This window comes from Moschus berezovskii, chromosome 8, assembly GCF_049115385.1.
Source record: "Moschus berezovskii isolate FMDL1 chromosome 8, NW_MosBer_1.0, whole genome shotgun sequence".
Taxonomy (NCBI): domain Eukaryota; kingdom Metazoa; phylum Chordata; class Mammalia; order Artiodactyla; family Moschidae; genus Moschus; species Moschus berezovskii.
The window spans coordinates 49,042,067-49,060,372 of NC_142467.1; the positions used below are offsets into that span (position 1 = coordinate 49,042,067).

An 18,306-nucleotide genomic window follows, 5' to 3' on the forward strand; every position below is an offset into this window, starting at 1 on the left:
CCAAGCAGGAAAAGCAGGGGCAAGGAAAGGGGAGTCCTGCTCCCAGCTGAGTCATTCTTCTATTACATGTTTTCCTGGAAGCTCCAACCAGTAATGTCCCCTTACGTATCACTGACTAGCTGAGTGAGTAGCGTGTTCTCCCAGCATACCGCTGACCCAGAGAATATCAGGATTCCGTCACTAAGGAAGGAGGAAGAATGGAAGTTGAGTCAGGTGACTAGAAGTCTCTGCCGTGACCTACTAAGGAGCAGGGGGTGTGCGGAGGGAGGAGGCAGAGATGTGTAACCTGTAGTCCATTAGGGAGGACTCACGAAGCACACAAGCATGAGAGCTGTAGGACAGGAGCTGTAGGGCTTTTGGAAGAAGAGGGGATTTGAGCTGCTTCCTGATGTGCAGGCAGAATGACAACCACACAGACAGATGGTGAAGAAAGTCACTCCCAGCAGAAAACATGTTCGGGAAACTACTGGGCCCAGTCAGAACCCACACAGAGAAAACTTTCAGGGCTAGAACGTGTTTAGCGATCGCTGCATTGGGAGGTACTTAACCCAGTATCCACACACAGCCCCACTGTGTGTGGGCTGCAGGGAGCCCTGAGCTTCCTGAAATTCTAGGCAAAACTTTTTATGTGTGAGTATATTATAATTTCCATATGAAAGATGTTCAAGATAATTCCCATGTCGGTCTTTCCAGTCTTTCCCCAAAATTGTTCACCCCATCCTCAACTTCTGTTCCTTTACACCAACTTAGTCACCAGTACATCCTCCTTCCCCAGGTCCCCAGCCTCCACATTTATCCTGACTTGACCCATACTCTTGATACTCCCCCTTTTTTTCCCTCTCTCTTTTTTTTTTTTAAATTATTAAAGTATGACAACACATTTACAGGAGATTTGGAAAATACAGAACAGTTATTTGTAGTTCCACTGTATATTACAGTTATTTTTAAGTAGATAAATTACGATTTTTAGTTGGAGCTTCGATATCAAACTCCGAAAAATTAGTAGAATGAATATACAGAAATGTAGAAGGACATAGTAGACCTGGAAAGCACTGTGAACCAATTCACCATAATTAAGATTATATAATTTTCATACAACAGTTCAGTTCAGTTCAGTCGCTCAGACGTGTCCGACTCTCCGCGACCCCATGAATCACAGCACGCCAGGCCTCCCTGTCCATCACCAACCCCTGGAGTTCACTCAAACTCATGTCCACAGAGTCGGTGATGCCATCCAGCCATCTCATTCTCCGTCGTCCCCTTCTCCTCCCGCCCCCAACCTTTCCCAGCATCACAGTCTTTTCCAGTGAGTCAACTCGTCGCATGAGGTAGCCAAAGTATTGCAGTTTCAGCTTTAGCATCAGTCCCTCCAATGAACATCCACGGTTGATCTCCTTCAGAATGGACTGGTTTGATCTCCTTGCAGTATAAGGGACTCTCAAGAGTCTTCTCCAACACCACAGTTCAAAAGCATCGATTCTTCGGCGATCAGCCTTCTTCACAGTCCAACACTCACATCCATACATGACCATGGGAAAAACCATTGCCTTGACTAGACGGACCTTGGTTGGCAAAGTAATGTCTCTGCTTTTTAATATACTATCAAGGTTGGTCATAACTTTCCTTCCAAGGAGCAAGCGTCTTTTAATTTCATGGCTGCAATCAGCATCTGCAGTGATTTTGGAGCCCAAAAAAATAAAGTCTGACACTGTTTCCACTGTTTTTCCATCTATTTCCCATGAAGTGATGGGACCAGATGCCATGATCTTTGTTTTCTGAATGTTGAGCTTCAAGCCAACTTTTTCACTCTCCTCTTTCACTTTCATCAAGAGGCTTTTGAGTTCCTCTTCACTTTCTGCCATAAGGGTAGTGTCATCTGCATATCTGAGGTTATTGATATTTCTCCCAGCAATCTTGATTCCAGCTTGTGCTTCTTCCAGCCCAGCGTTCCTCATGATGTACTCTGCATATAAGTTAAATAAGCAGGGTGACAATATACAACCTTGACGTACACCTTTTCCTATTTGGAACCAGTCTGTTGTTCCATGTCCAGTTCTAACTGTTGCTTCCTGACCTGCATACAGGTTTCTCAAGAGGCAGGTCAGGTGGTCTGGGATTCCCATCTCTTTCAGAATGCTCCACAGTTTATTGTGATCCACACAGTCAAAGGCTTTGGCATAGTCAATGAAGCAGAAATAGATGTTTTTCTGAAACTCTCTTGCTTTCTCCATGATCCAGCGGATGTTGGCAATTTGATCTCTGGTGCCTCTGCCTTTTCTAAAACCTGCTTGAACATCTGGGAGTTCACGGTTTACATACTGCTGAAGCCTGGCTTGGAGAATTTTGAGCATGACTTTACTAGCGTGTGAGATGAGTGCAACTGTCCGGTAGTTTGAGCATTCTTTGGCATTGCCTTTCTTTGGGATTGGAATGAAGACTGACCTCTTCCAGTCCTGTGGCCACTGCTGAGTTTTCCAAATTTGCTGGCATATTGAGTGCAGCACTTTCACAGCATCATCTTTCAAGACTTGAAATAGCTCAACTGGAATTCCGTCACCTCCACTAGCTTTGTTAGTAGTGACAGTAGGATACAAATTCTATTCATGTTCCCAAAGACTATAAGCTGATCCTCCCTCTTGTAATTACTCCTTCTTGCTTCTCCTCTTCCCCCTAGATATGGAAAATAGGTAATCACTGCAAGTATTTTAACATAGACTTAACAAACACAGTCAGAAGGGTAATTATAGAAGAGAAATTATTAAAAAGATTTATCTGAGTTGCAAGCAACGAAAGCAAAGCATCAGATTCCATCTCAACCTGAGGCTCTAGGATTCCTTTTGCCATGAATGCCCTTTGGCTTTAGTGTTTCTCCAGGAAATCCTCCTTCCCCATCCCCATCCACCAAGGTCTCTTCAGTTCAGTTCAGTTCAGTCGCTCAGTCGTGTCCGACTCTCTGCGACCCCATGAATCACAGCACGCCAGGCCTCCCTGTCCATTACCAACTCCCGGAGTTCACTCAAACTCATGTCCACACAGTCGGTGATGCCATCCAGCCATCTCATTCTCTGTCGTCCCCTTCTCCTCCCGCCCCCAACCTTTCCCAGGATCGAGTCTTAATTCTAACACTGCCCACGTGGACTATGCAACTTTACATTTGCTTTATAACCTGTTTTTATATTTTCCATCTTTTACTATGCATAGGTATATATCAAGAAAAAAGATTATAACTAATTCAAGACAAAAACTGAGTCTTCTCTATGCCTTGCCATAGGGTGACCAACCATTCCAGGGTACCTAGTACCGAGGAGTTTCCTGGGTTGTGGGACTTTGAGTGCCGTAAGTGGGAAATCCTAAGCAGACCAAGATGAGTTAGTCACCCTACTGGCCCAAGAAATGGGCACATCATCGTATTTGCTTGTTGATTGCTGTCTGTGATAGACATCTCTGCTGTTCACCAGTATTTCTGGTTCTCCTCTCCCTCGGGGCATACATTACACGTTTCCATCCCCTTGAAGTTACCCATGGCCATGTGACTTGCTTCAGCCAATAAAAAAATGTGAGTGGACTTAATGTGTGTCACTCCTGAGTGGAAAGATTTAAGACCCCATGCACCACTCTCCATATACTGTCTTCTCTGAAAAACAAGGCAGCCATGGTGTTGGGATGGCTGCATCCTAGGATGCTGTCGAATGTCTCTGTGAAGCAGAGCCCTCAGCCTGTGCATACTGGCTTCACGTGGTATGAGCAAAACTTAACTTCACTCATGATAAGTTGCTGAAACTTGTATGTTTTTCATCACTGCAGCAAAACCTAACTTAACCTGACTGGCTCAGCAACTTTTAAAAATCTCATTAGCAACTTCAGTTCAGGTCAGTTCAGTCACTCAGTCGTGTCTGACTCTTTGCGACCCCATGAATCACAGCATGCCAGGCCTCCCTGTCCATCACCAATTTCCGGAGTTCACTCAAACTCATGTCCACAGAGTCGGTGATGCCATCCAGCCATCTCATTCTCTGTCGTCCCCTTCTCCTCCCGCCCCCAATCCTTCCCAGCATCAGAGTCTTTTCCAGTGAGTCAACTCGTCGCATGAGGTGCCCAAAGTATTGGAGTTTCAGCTTTAGCATCAGTCCTTCCAATGAACACCCAGGATTGATCTTCTTATTCAAACTCAAATTTCTAAAGCAAAAAAAAAAAAAATCCTTAGGGCTTCTTTCTCAAGTGGAAACTTCAAAGCATGTAGCCAAAAAGCTGGTTGTATGAAAGTGGGAAATCTGAACCTGGTCTCCCAAGAAGTTTAAAGAAGCTGGAGGCAAGAGCTCCTGAGAACAGAGGCTTCAGAAACAGAATTTGCCTTCCTGGTTCCTACCCCCCAGCCCAAGTTATTGATTTCAACTCCTGATATTAAAATTGGAGAACCATTTTAGAAAGCTCCATTCTTTGATGTTCAGATGGGAAACTCTCCCAAAGGAGAAACAAGAGGTTCAGGATCACACAGGGCATTGCTAGTTATGATCTCCCTGCACATTTTTGGCCCTGTTGGCCCTTTACATGGTTTTTCTACTAGTTCATTCACAATCATTGTCTATTTCTTTGGGATTTCACATATTTATATTTACCACTTGCTGGTGGAAAACTAGTCTCAATCTCATGCCTAGGTTCAAAAACATAGCTTTTAGAAAACTTTTTCTTATCACAATAAAGTTTTTTAGTATAGTAAGTGCATACTCATTTTTTTTTAAATAAGAAAACAGGTAATCAAAATCTCCTCATCTAGAGGTAATCACTATTAACACTTGTTAAAATATATATAAATTTACTTTTGTATTTTTGGCTGCCCTGGGTCTTAGTTGCAGTGCGTGGGCCTCTTTCTGCGGTGGCTTCTCTTGTTGCAGAGTGGGGCTTCAGGGCTTGCAGTCTTCAGTGGTTGCTGCGTGTGGGCTCAGTAGTCTCGACTCGTCAGCTTAGTTGCCTGCGACATGTGGAATCTTCGACCAGGGATCAAAGCGTATCCCCTGCATTGGCACTAGACCACCACAGAAGTCCAACTTTTTTTTTTTTATAAATAAGAATGAATTTTTTACATTTTACGACATTTTAAAACTTTATCCTTATCAGTATGTTAGCAGGTTACATGATATTCTATTTTCATGGATATATCATAATTTATTAACCAAGGTCCTTTTCTTGGATATTTAGACTGTTCTAGTCTTTTGCTTGTTTGTTGGTTTGGATTTTTAGTAAATCATGAGCATTGTTTCACAGTCACTGATAATTTAAGTAGGCACTCTTTCCTCATTACCCGTTCAGCATGTTGTGCAGCAGTGGTTCTCACACTTGAGCATGGCTCAGAATCACCGGGAGGGCTTGGGAAGCTAGAGGTTCCTGAGCCCCATCTCAAGTTCAGGATATGTAGGTCTGGGTGGGGTCTGAGCTTTTGTATTTCTTTTTGTAAATATTTATTTCTATTTATTTAGCTGCAGTCAGTTGCAGCACACAGGATCTTTAGTCGCAGCATGCAAACTCTTAGTTTTGGCATGTGGGATCTAGTTCCCTGAACAGGGATCAAACCAGGGCCCCCTGCATTGGGAGCGGGGAGTCTCAGCCACTGGGCCACTGGGAAGTCCCGAGCATTCCTGTTTCTCACAAAGATCCGTGGTAGTGCTGATGCTGTTGACTTGGGGGCCACACTTTATGAATCACCATCTTCTATTACCTTCTTTCCAAGGACCTAACATCACCTGTGTCCTCAGTTTCCTTTCTTGGAGCCTACTGTGATTGGTCTACTCTGGAGGGGAAGTTCTTTTGGGGTCTTACATTCTTTTTCCATTCCCGACCATAAATCCCTTTCATCAACACATCTTTCCAAGTGTCTCTGGGCTGTGTATCATTTTCTAACATACACACTCACACTGACTTTCAAAGTTGCCCTGAATTGCCACTCCCAGAAACCTCAGCTAATAACAAAGCAAGGGTAAACAAAAGTTCTTTTCCAAGGTTCTGACATTGTATGTCCCTTATTCTCCCTGCATCTGCCTATCTACCTCACAGAGTTGTTGTGATTGGTAACCTCTATTCAAAATGGATACAGTAGAATATTACAGATGAGTGTGAACTGGAAAGAGTTATGGACCCAGAGTGAAAGATCATTACAATTAATTTTCACATTATTATGTATTTGTAGGGAAATGGCTGAAAGCTTAGGTTCTGGAGTTAGAACTGGTTTTTATCTGGGCTTTGGTCCTGACTAGCTGGGTGAGAGTAAGCATATCACATAGCTGAGCCTCGTTTTCCTCACCTGTAAAGTGGAGGAACTAATAATTCCTTTGCGACAAGGAGATGGCAAGAAATAGAAATAATATGTGCAAGGAAGCCAGGTCAGAAACAACTCTTGATAAATGACAGCTGTTGTGTTTACTAAATAGTTGTTTAGTTGTTTTTTTCCTAGCCTTTTCTCTGCTGCGAGTCTGGAAAGAAATCCATTGTTCATTAGGACCTTTTCGGCCCTGACCCGAGTTTTCTCTCATTTACTAAGTTTCTGATCACCTGTCTCAGGCGGCAGCGCGGCGAGCCCCACGGGCTTCCCTGAGGCCCTGCTTTTCGGGTATTTACGGCACGCGGCCGCCCCAGCTCCGGCTCAAGTCTGCGCTTCCAGGTTCAGTTTCAGGGTCTCGCCGGCTGCCCCGGCCGGCGGGCGCCGAGCGGGCAGCGGGGCTCGGGCGGCAGGGTTCTCTGGGGGCCCCAGAGTTGGGAGGCGGAGTCCGGGAGCCCCCGGAGGAGGATGGGCTGCGGACACAGCAGACTGAGCTGCTGCAAACCCCCCAAAAAGGTAAAGGGCGCCGGCGGAGAAGTTTGCCTTCGGAAAGGAAGGCGGGTGCGGAACCGCGCCGCCGCTGGGGACCCAGGGCGCCCCGGGTCTACTGGGGATGCCGGGCGGTGAACACTTAGAGGCCGGCAGGCGGGGAGGCGGGTAAGGCTCGGCCGGGCCGCTCTCTCTCCCTGACCCAGGGCTGAGCCACGCGGGGCAGCCGAGTTTACAAACACAGCCCCAGGGCCGGGACAGGCAACTGATTCCAGCTGGCGGAGGTGGGAAATGTCTAGGAGTAGCTGTAGCAGGTGCCCTTTTCCGTTGGTCAGGGGCTGCTCGCTGTGTGGCCATAGACGTGTAACTTGACCTCTCTGGGCCTTTGGCTTTCCTACCATTAAGAGGCAGATTCTCTCTAGGGCCGCTAATTGCACGGCAGAATGGCCCACAGATTTACATCATCGGCATCACCTAGGACTTGCAGAATCTCGGCTGTGTTCCCGACGTGCTAAAATAGAACTTGTCTTTTAATAAGATGCCCAGGTGACTACAATACGCTTTAAAGTTTGAGAAGCGCTGGTTTAGAGCCTCTTCAGGCCCTAGAGCCGGTGCATGTGGGCTGTCCTCGGGGGAGCTGGGAGGGGCCAACCAGGGAGGAGATTTGCGGCGTTCTGCTGCCCTTCCCTCCCTTCCTGTCGCTCCCCCAGCGGGCCTCCGAGCTGGGTTAGGGCCCAGGAGACACTACTCGGGTTTCTGGCAGTGGGACCAGCTGCCCCTTGGGTTCTGACAAGCCCGGAAGGTCAGAGCCTGGAGCCAGAGGACAACCTCAGGCACGGAGAGGGAAGGGCGGACCCTCAAGTCCCCAGCCTTCTTCCTACTACTGCCCGCCCTGCAGTCAGGTGGGAAGAGGTGGTCCTGAGAACTTGATGATCAGTCCCCTGAGGCCCCGAGAGGCCCCACACGGTGACACTATTCAGTAATTTTTCACTGAACTTGAGCCTCTGCTGCTTTGCTTGTGCCTGAGCACAAGCTTTTCTGCCTGTTGAGCATGCAGTACTGTCCCGAACCTGGATGATTCTATTTCTGCTCTGTTTCTAGTCCAGGGAGAAGGACTTTTGTCCCAAGTACAGCGCCTTCCCCCTTATCCTTGCTCCTCCTTAATTCCCAGTTCAAAGTACCTCATGGAGCTCTGACCCAGAAGCCCTCCTGTCTTCCTGGCTCCAAGAGGGAAACTGAGGGTTGCCTCCATCTGTGGAAGCAGAAGTCTGGCTGATGGGATGATGAACAGATAAACCGGAGACCTGCCTGAGACTTATAACAAAGCTGATGATCGATTCTCAGCGTTAATCCTGGCTCTGCCACAAACATGCCCACAGTGCTGTCTGTGCCTCAGTTTCTCCCTCTGTGTGGACAGGGAGGGCTTTGAGCAGGATGATTTCCAGGAGTCAGAGAGCCTGTGTTCTCTGCACCAGGGTTAACCGCTCAGCTTGCAAAGTCCACCAAGGGTGAATTCCATCTACTCTGTGGCGGGAAGAGACTGGAGTAGCCCTGTTCCAGGCCTTGACTCTTCCGTAGTCTGGAAAAGGAGCCCAAGTGAGCAAAGATTTCCCTGCCTGTCTGAGAGCCTTGCCAGCTGTCCCTGTCCATCCCTGGCACAGCCTGAACTGGACCCCCTGTCCCAAGCTGTGAAGGAAGGGCAAGTACAGTCAGCAGAGACTATCCCAGCGGGAAAGGACCTTGGGTACCACCTGTGCTGATGCACGCAACATGCAGCTGGGAGGTTAAAGCCTGGAGAGGGAAGGGTCCTGACTGAGGTCACAGAGCAACTTAGAGCAGAACCCAGATTCCCAGTCCCCAAGCCCAGTGTCCTTCGACTCTGCCCCTACTCAGTGCTTCCAGTGGCTTCCTGTTGATTCCAAAGCCCTTTGGCATTAAAGCCTTTGCCCTGTTGCCTCAGAGCATCCTGGCTTGCCTTTCTTCCCCGGCAGTGCCAGGCTCCTGCCCCTGAGTGGCAGGATTTATAAGCTGATTTTGTTTAAAGTTCATGCTAGTTTCCATCCCTCTGTGCTATGCTCCTGCCCGGTTTCTCATTCAGGTGCCAACCCCTAAAAGGCCTGAACTTCCAAACTCACCCCCAGCAGGTTGTCAGCCCCCTAAGAGAGAGGGAACCTCTGAGGATGGGATGTACAAAAATGAGCTCAGACCCCAGGAGGCTCAGGTCACGACAACAATGACTCACCCTGAGTGGCAGTTTACAGAGTACTTTCACATCCTGCCGACTTCACTAAAGCCTGGAAGTCAGGCTGAGCTGTGGGATCGTCTCCGCTTTATAGATGAGGAGACTGAGGTTCAGGGAGGAGTGATGTTATTCAGTAGGTCGGTGGCCAAACCATGCAGTGGAGCCTGGTTTTTCTTCCTTCCTGTTGGTGCTTACTGCCTGGCACAGAGCCCAGAGCTGGTGCCTCCTAAATATTTGAGTGTGAATGAGGGTCACATCAGAGCTGGACTAGAAATTAACCCAAAGTGCAGCAGGAGTATCTCATCTATCCTTGAGAGACACAGGACAGCTTCTTGGCTGGGTGCTGAAGGTTTGGTAGGAATGACCCAGTTGAGGCCGAGAGGGCAGCCTGAGTGGGCTGAGCCAAAGAAGCAGAGTGATGGTGCTGGTTGCAGAAGTGGGCGTGGCCGGCCTCGAGGAATGAGGCCAGGGCTTTCAGGGGGCACTTCCCTGGCTAGGGATAGGGGCTTGACCACTAGGACTTCTCAAGGTCCCTCCCAGGGACCAGGCCCTAAGGCTGGCAGTGCCAGTAGCCTTAGCTGACCAGCTGTCCTGGACCCCACTGAGAGGCCTGACCTGGGGCCAAGTGTTACTGGGACTTTTGGTGACAAGTTGAAGTCCTTTTGAAAAAATGAGTGGAGATCCTTAGCAGGCTGGGTGTAGATACTGAAGAATCATCTGCGTAATATAGTCCTTCCTAAACCCTTTTTGACAAAGACTATGGCTGTTGTGCAACGAGTTGACTCACTGGAAAAGACTCTGATGCTGGGAGGGATTGGGGGCCGGAGGAGATGGGGACGACTGAGAATGAGATGGCTAGATGGCATCACCAACTCGTTGGACATGAGTTTGAGTGAACTCCAGGAATTGGTGATGGACAGGGAGGCCTGGCGTGCTGTGATTCATGGGGTCGCAAAGAGTCGGACACGACTGAGCGACTGAACTGAACTGAACTGATGGCTGTTGTGGCCACGTCAGGAGGCTGTGGGAGAAGGTCAGACAGAGGGGGCGGGGCCAAGGAAACAAGTCCTCTGTGGACTTGCCTGTAGGATGACTTGGGGGATTTTAGGGCCCTTCCATCCCCAAAAAGTTGCCAGCCGCATCCGGGCCAAGGTGGGGAGGGAACCCTAGCGCCTCATGGTCAACCCTCTGAGTGTGTGCCTCGTGTGACCCAGGGTTCAGAGCTTTGGCTCTGGCCCCCATGCCACAGCCCTGAGCACCATACCTGAGACCCTGGCTCCGTACTGCTCCCACAGCAGGGCCTCAGACAACAGGTTCTCTGGGGTCAGTATCTCTTCATGAGCGCTTTCAGGCAGCAGGCCAGGTGAGAGAGGCAGAGATACAGAAGTGAAAGACATGGAAGAGTCTGGCATGGGCACCACTAATTCTAAAGCAAAACCATAGACACTAAGGGCATGGGCTTTAGAACTGGGTCCACATATTCATTTATTGGAACATCCCTGGTGGCTCAGTGGTAAAGAATGCCTGCCAGTGCAGGAAACGCAGGTTCAATCCCTGGGTCAGGAAGATCCCCTGGAGGAGGAAGTGGCAACCCACTGCAGTATTCTTGCCTGAAAAATCCCATGGACAGGGGAGCCTGAGGGGCTGCAGTCCATAGGATTGCCAAGAGTTGGACACAACTGAGCGACTGAGCACATTCATTTATTAACTCTGCTCTCCAGACTCTGGGCCAGGTGCCACTTCATCCTGTTGCCATCATGGATCCATTAAGTGGCCCTGGAAGGCATTTGGGTTTTCCATGCCTCAGTTTCCTCATCTGTAAAATAGACGTGATGTAGCTCCTGAGTCATAGGGCTCTGAGATTAGATGAAAGAATGCATGTGACAGAGTCCCTGATACACTGACTGGTTAGCAGGGAATGTAGGTGAGGGACATCACCACCTGGACTGCACCCAAGGAAAGCAAACAGGGATGCGGGAGAAGAGGGCCATGAATGTACTTGGAAGGCCGTCTGCGGTTGCGAAGATAAAGTTTGGAGCCTGGCCACTGCCTTCCAGCCTCTGAAGTGTTGTCAAGCAGCATGGAGTGCAACCTGGTTCTCTGTTGACCCCAGAATGCAGCTTGTGGCCAGTGAGGGGAAGCTAAGGGGAGCCAGATTCTACTTCTCACCAGGAAGAAGGGTAGTGAGTTCCCCATCCTGGAGGAGTTCAAGCAGAGGTCAGATGTGATTGTGACAGAAATAGAAGGGGGAGGAGGAATAGAAGAGGTGTTGCAACCTAGGACTAGGAAATACTAAGATTCCACTCGACGCCTAATTATTGTGATTTTTCATAATGTTTGAGGCAAAATTTAAAATTTGGTAAAATATAAAGAAATTTTAAAATAGATTTTAATCCCACCGTGAAGAGACCGCCTCTGTGTACACTTCAGTGTCATTCTCTCTCCTGTTTTCCTCACTTGTATGCTATATGTGAGTGTGAGTATTTTTGCAGAATTAGGGATATATTTTAAATGATTATATTCTATTAATAGTTATTGGGGTGATTAAAAAGTTTGTAACATCTTACAGAGAAACCTGAACAAACTTTTTGACCAACCCTATACTTAATATTTTGCTGGGGGCATTCTCGCATGTTAGAAGTCTGTGGAAATGTGATTTTTAATGGCCATCTAAGGTTCTGTGGAGGTGCTGTGGCTTTTTTAACCAGTTTGGGCACTTGGTTATTTACACTCTCCACTCCTAGCCTTGTTATTCACGAGCATCCTTGTGTTTTCATCCTAATCCTGGGAGAGTGTGCCTTTTTGTTGGAGGGAAGAGGTGGGAAAGGGAAGACCCCCAGAGAAGAGATGGCATCTTGGCTGTGTTCTGAAGGTGGGGGGTCCAAACACATGTGTCAGGGTGACGGGGTACACAGGATGCAGGGTCCCTGACACCTGAGCCATAGGAGTAGGGCAAACTTGACTTTTTAACTCATTTTGTACAGAGAGTCTGTGAAAGGAAATGGCCTTTGCCAGGCACTGTCCCAAACACTGTGGGGACACTGGTGTGTATGTGGCTTCGAGCTAGTGGGTTTTGCCCAGTTCAGTTCAGTCACTCAGTCGTGTCTAACTCTTTGCAACACCATGGACTGCAGCACTCCAGCCTTCTCTGTCCATCACCAACTCCTGGAGCTTACTCAAATTCATGTTCATTGAGTCGGTGATGCCATCCAACCATCTCATCCTCTGTCATCCCCTTCTCCTCCCGCCTTCAATCTTTCCCAGCATCAGGGTCTTTTCAAATGAGTCAGTTCTTTGCATCAGGTGGCCAAAGTATTGCAGTTTCAGCTTCAGCATCAGTCCTTCCAATGAATATTCAGGACTGATTTCCTTTAGGAATGACTCCTTGCAGTCCAAGAGACTCTCAAGAGTCTTCTCCAACACCACAGTTCAGAAAAACCAATTCTTTGGTGCTCAGCTTTCTTTATAGTCCAACTCTCACATCCATACATGACCACTGGAAAAGCCATAGGTTTGACTAGACAGACCTTTGTTGGCAAAGTAATATCTCCGCTTTGTAATATGCTGTCTAGGTTGGTCATAGCTTTTCTTCCAAGGAGCAAGCCATCTTTCAATTTCACGGTTGCAGTCACCATCTGCAGTGACTTTCAGTTCAGTTCAGTTCAGTCGCTCAGTCGTGTCCGGCTCTCCGCGACCCCTTGAATCACAGCACGCCAGGCCTCCCTGTCCATCACCAACTCCCGGAGTTCACACAAACTTTGGAGCCCCCAAAAATAAAGTCTGTTACCGTTTCCACTGTTTCCCCATCTATTTGCCATGAAGTGATGGGACCAGATGCCATGATCTTTTGTGTAGCTTCAGTAATTTAGACCTTTATCTAGGCATGAAGTGAAGTGAAAATCGCTCAGCCATGTCCAACTCTTTGCTACCCCATGGGCTATACAGTCTATGGAATTCTCCAGGCTAGAATACTGGATTGGGTAGACTTTCCCTTCTCTGGGGGATCTTCCCAGCCCAGGAATTGAACCCAGGTTGCCCTCATTGCAGGCAGATTCTTTACCAGCTGAGCCACCAGCTGGTTTTTGCCCAGCCCACAATATAATGCCCTCTCATCCCAGTTAAAGCCAATCCAAGCTTCCATACATAGTACTGTGACATATATAGGTCTGACAGAGGGACCAACCGGGACTCCACCACAGGCAGAGAGAAAGAGCGAGAGAAAATGGGAAAATCCATCCATCTTTAGCATAGATAGATCTAAATCTGTCCATCACCTGCAGACAAGCCATCCGATTTCTCTCACCAGGTAAATATTGATCCCTAAAAATCATTTATCTTGTGTCACTTTATTTTCAAGACTGAATCTTCCAGAACATCTAGGCCAAACGCCTCATAATACATCCATCCCACACATCCCACATCCCATGCTTTCTCCCCAGATAAGCGGTGTACAGGCTGACCTACTTCCAATTCTCCTTCCTCCCCGGGAGTGGAGTTCTTTTGCAAAGTACACAACGAACTTTGCCATTCCTCCTTCACCCTGTGCAACCCTACTCCCTGCCCCCTCCTTGAGGAAACAGCTGTGACCTCAGAAAAGTTACCTGTAATGGGCTAAATAGTGTCGCCCCCAAACTCATGTACACCCCGGACCTGTGAGTGTGACCTTATTAGACACAGGGCTTTTGCAGATGTAATCTGTCAAGATGAGGTCATACTGGGGGATGATGGGCTTCAGTCCAAGGACTGATGTCCTTGTGAGAAGAAGGGAATGTGGACAGAGGAGCACGGGGAGAAGGCCATGTGCTGACAGAAGCAGAGATGGTAGTGATGCGTCTGCAAGCCAGGAAACGCCAAGGGTTGCTGCGACCCCCAGAAGCTAGGAAGGACGGATGGAGCAGAAATTCCCTCAGAGCCTCCAGACTGACCCAATCCACCTGACACCTTGACTCTGGACTTCTCGCCTCCAGAACTGGAAGAGAAGAAATTTCTGTTGTTTCAGGTCACCAACTTTGTTTCAGCAACCCTAGGAGATGTCTATATTTTATTGATTCCCCACCCTTTCTCACCCCTCCCTGACCTGGCCACCAGTTGCAGTGGGCAGGAGAGACCCAGTGCCTCCTCTTTGGCAGCAGAGTAGGGAGCATGGCACACGAGGAGGTGCTCGGACACGGCCCCGGGGCTTTCGGACAGTGGCTGCAGCGTCTGCAGAGGAAAGAATACCGGGCCGGGGTCAGGAGTGGGTCCTAGTCCTTCCTGTTTCACTAACTTGCTGTGTGATCGCTACCCAGGCCTTGACCTTCCCACCTGTAAAATGACCCCCTTGGCTGCTTTTAGGTTCCAAAAGACGTATTAATTCTGTCTGCTGTCCATTTCTTTGTACAGAAGTCAAACTTGACTACACCGTTGTTTTAAAAATTCTAAGAACTTAGGCAAAACTGCAGCTCCCCCTCCTTGACCACAATAATTCTAGTCTTTGCTCCAGAGATAATGACTGTCTGCCCTTGGTGTGTGCTTTTCTAGGTAACTTTTCCTGTGCATATTTGTACAGTAGAAATAGTTTATTTTGCTATTGATATTCTACCAAACGACTTTCCACCTTTGTTGGTAAATACCTATTTTGTTTTTTTTAAACAGATGAGTGGCCTTGCATAGTGTCATGTATTGATACGTCAGTGTATGGAGCCAATGCCCCGTTGTAGATGTGAGGCTGGTTTCCAGTGTTTCCCTGTTCTAAGTGACCCTGCCCCAAGCACCCTGCAGGGACCATCGTCCTCACCAATGGGTGCCTCTCTCTCTGCTGGCTGTTCTGAGGCAGGGCGCTTGCTGCCTGTTCTTTGCGTGGCGGCTGCTGGACTATGTCCTCTTCTCTAGGCACTCCAGCCCCCCCTTTTGCAACTTCCCCACAGGGGCTGCTCAAGAACAGAGGGTGGTCTGAAGGGTTCAGGACACTCCCCCCGCAGGCCCTCCTGAGCAAGCACCCCTCCTGCCTTGTCCTGCAGAGAAGCCCTCTGCATGAGGGGGCTGACCGCTGAGTGTGTGCAGCCACCAGCCCTGCTGTGCTGGGAACCAGCAAGCGTGACAGGATTGATAGAGGGTGGGGGTCAGAATGACCTCACTCTGCCGCTTCTTTTGTGTCCATAGCATATCAAGATCAGAAGGGCCATGATGCATCCCATTGCCCAACTCCATGCCAGAGAGGGTAGGGTGCTCCCCCAAGGTCACACAGCAAGCAAGTACCAAGTCAGGGCCCTGACTCTGCACTCCCACTGCGGGGTTTGCCATTGGGTTGACGAGACAGGTGGATATCCGGCTGTGTGTCTGTGTCCTAGCCTGTCTCTTCTCCCATGGTGGCCACTAACACCATTTTCTGCCCTGCTCCTTCAGGGTCCTTCTCCCTGATCGGCTGACCCAAATGCCAGAAATGGTGCTGAGTGCTTCTGCCACCTCTGGCCCCTCTCAGGAGATCAGAGCAGGCAGACCCATGTGAGGCTGATACAGGACAGGGGAAAGTGGGCTCTAGGGAGGAAGGAAGAGCTATGGTATATTGGAAACCCTTGCCTAGGCCTCAGCCTCTCATCTGTGCAGGAGGGGCTGGGCCCTGTCCTCACTGTCTGGCGTGGGCGGTCTCAGCAGGTGCTTGGGGGGAAGTGGTTCTGTCCTCCTCTGAGACCTTTCATCAGCTAGTCAGATAGGAAGTTTGGAGACCACATCCGCCCCTGACTCAGGGTGTTCTGGGGGCATTGCAGGTGTTCGGAGAATAGGCAGGGCCTCCTGACACAGCCAGGAGGAACCTGAGGTTGCTCCTGCCTTTCATTGGACTATGTGGTCACGTTGGTATGTCCCCAGGCAGGTACTGGGTGATGCCTGACACTGTAACGTGTAAAATGAACGAGTCAAAGTCAATCTTTAGTTGTCCTGGCTGCGTGAAAATGAAATCACGTTCAGGCATTGCTTGGCAAAATGCTTCTGCCCATCTTAGAGATGCAGAAGCTGAGGCCAGTGATTGTGGTGTTCTTACCTCTGAGCCTCTGTAGTCTAGGTATGAAGGCTAACATTTCTCAACAGCTCTGAACATTTAGGCCCCACCTTTCCTCCACCCCAGGCCCTGGAGGGAGCCCCCTGGGTCTCCACCCCACCTCCTTCCTGCCTCTACCCTCAGCCAATGGGCTCTGCCTGTGGTTGTTCAGATCCCGAAAACCAGTGGTGCCGGGGCCCCACCCATGCACGAGTCCTGACACCGGAAAGGCAGCTCTGACGTAGCAAAGGAGTGTGACCTGAGTCCCTTGAGGCTCAGTTCAGTTCAGTTCAGTTGCTCAGTCATGTCCGACTCTCCATGACCCCATGAATCACAGCACGCCAGGCCTCCCTGTCCATCACCAACTCCCGGAGTTCACTCAAACTCATGTGCACAGAGTCGGCGATGCCATCCAGCCATCTCATTCTCTGTCGTCCCCTTCTCCTCCCGCCCCCAACCTTTCCCAGCATCAGAGTCTTTTCCAGCGAGTCAACTCATCGCATGAGGTGGCCAAAGTATTGCAGCTTCAGCTTTAGCATCAGTCCTTCCAATGAACACCCAGGATCGATCTCCCTTAGAATGGACTGGTTGGATCTCCTTGCAGTCCAAGGGACTCTCAAGAGTCTTCTCCAACACCACAGTTCAAAAGCATCAATTCTTCAGCGATCAGCTTTCTTCACAGTCCAACTCTCACAGCCACAAAGCAGGATCAGAGCCTCCTGGGAGTCCAGACTTAAGAGGGAGCCCTTCCCCTTCTTTCGTGCATATGCCAGATTGATCCAAGCAGATGTTGGACTGCTTGGATCAATCTGGCACATTCACGAAGGAAGGGGAAGGGCTCCCTCTTAAGTCTGGACTCCCAGGAGGCTCTGATCCTGCTTTGTGGCCTCTAACAGGCCCTGCCCTTAGGGCCTCAGTTTTTCCATCTGGAAATAGAAGGTGGGGATTGGATAAGCTGTTTCCAGGGTCCCTTCCAACCCTATCTTCTGGGTCCCAGTAAGCCTTCCACAGCCAAGGAGGATGTGACAGAACTACACGGCCAAGGGAAGCCAGGTCTTTAGTTTATGGGGACAGAGGAGGAGCTTGGTGAACTCTCAAGGATCCTTTGATTACTAAATTCTCTAAGCTAGTCAGGGATGCTGCTGCTGCTGCTGCTGCTGCTGCTTCTGCTAAGTCACTTCAGTCATGTCCGACTCTGTGTGACCCCGTAGACAGCAGCCCACCAGGCTCCCTCATCCCTAGGATCGATCCATAAATCACACCACTCAATCAGAAACGCATAATGCCTGAAGGGCCGTGAAAAGGATGACATGATGGTCCCTAAAGCAAGGTGAGGCCAAGTGTCTTCAGGAGGCTGTGCCATCCTCAGGGTTCGACTTCCATCCTGGTAGGATCCCAGAGGGAGAATAGCTGGGCAGCTTCTATCTAAGTTGCTTCTACCTTCCTCAGTCTTTCATGGTGAAAGAAATTTCTAGCTCAAGTTTGAGGGAAGTTGAGGAGTCTATCCCTGACACTTTAGTATAAGACTATGAAAATTCACCCTGAATTCAACTTGAATAATACTCAACAGAACCCACTGAGACTCTGTTACTATTGGTGTGTTTTTCATACCACTGCACTAGCTAACGGAGAAGGCAATGGCAAGCCACTCCAGTACTCTTGCCTAGAAAATCCCATGGATGGAGGAGCCTGGTAAGCTGCAGTCCATGGGGTCGCTAAGGGTCGGACACGACTGAGCGACTTCACTTTCACTTTTCACTTTCACACATTGGAGAAGGGAATGGCAACCCACTCCAGTGTTCTTGCCTGGAGAATCCCAGGGATGGGGGAGCCTGGTGGGCTTCTGTCTATGGGGTCACACAGAGTCGGACACGACTGAAGTGACTTAGCAGCAGCAGCAGCAGCACTAGCTAAACATTTTGTTTTACACAGATATTTACTTCTTAAACGTCAAGAATATCTTACAAAATTGGATTGTTGTAGTTGATTGCTGGAGCGTAGGGGCCTCTGAGATCCGTCAGTCCAACCTGCAAAATGAAGTTTTCTTCTTGCATGCTACCAGTGATGGAGAGCTTATACCACCAGCCCACTCCACCCTCCAAGATGGCAGCCTATCTCTGGGACCATTCTGAGATTCTTCATGTTGCACTAAAACTTCTTGAAACTTCTAGTTCTTGGTCACCATCCTGTCCTCTGAGGTTGTGGACCACACACTAGCAGCCTTTACCTCATGGTGGTCCTGCAGGGATT

At 49.1% G+C, this 18,306-nt stretch overlaps 1 protein-coding gene across 1 annotated transcript in view; it reads left to right on the top strand.

Moving 5' to 3' along the window:
* Window positions 1–6,637: 6,637 nt before the first annotated feature.
* CCDC69 (coiled-coil domain containing 69) overlaps window positions 6,638–18,306 on the top strand; it is a 35,367-nt gene continuing 23,698 nt past the window's right edge. Inside the window, exon 1 of the mRNA XM_055430216.2 lies at window positions 6,638–6,826. Coding sequence (XP_055286191.2) covers window positions 6,779–6,826 — 48 coding nt within the window. The 5' untranslated portion in view covers window positions 6,638–6,778. The remainder of the gene's footprint in view (window positions 6,827–18,306) is intronic.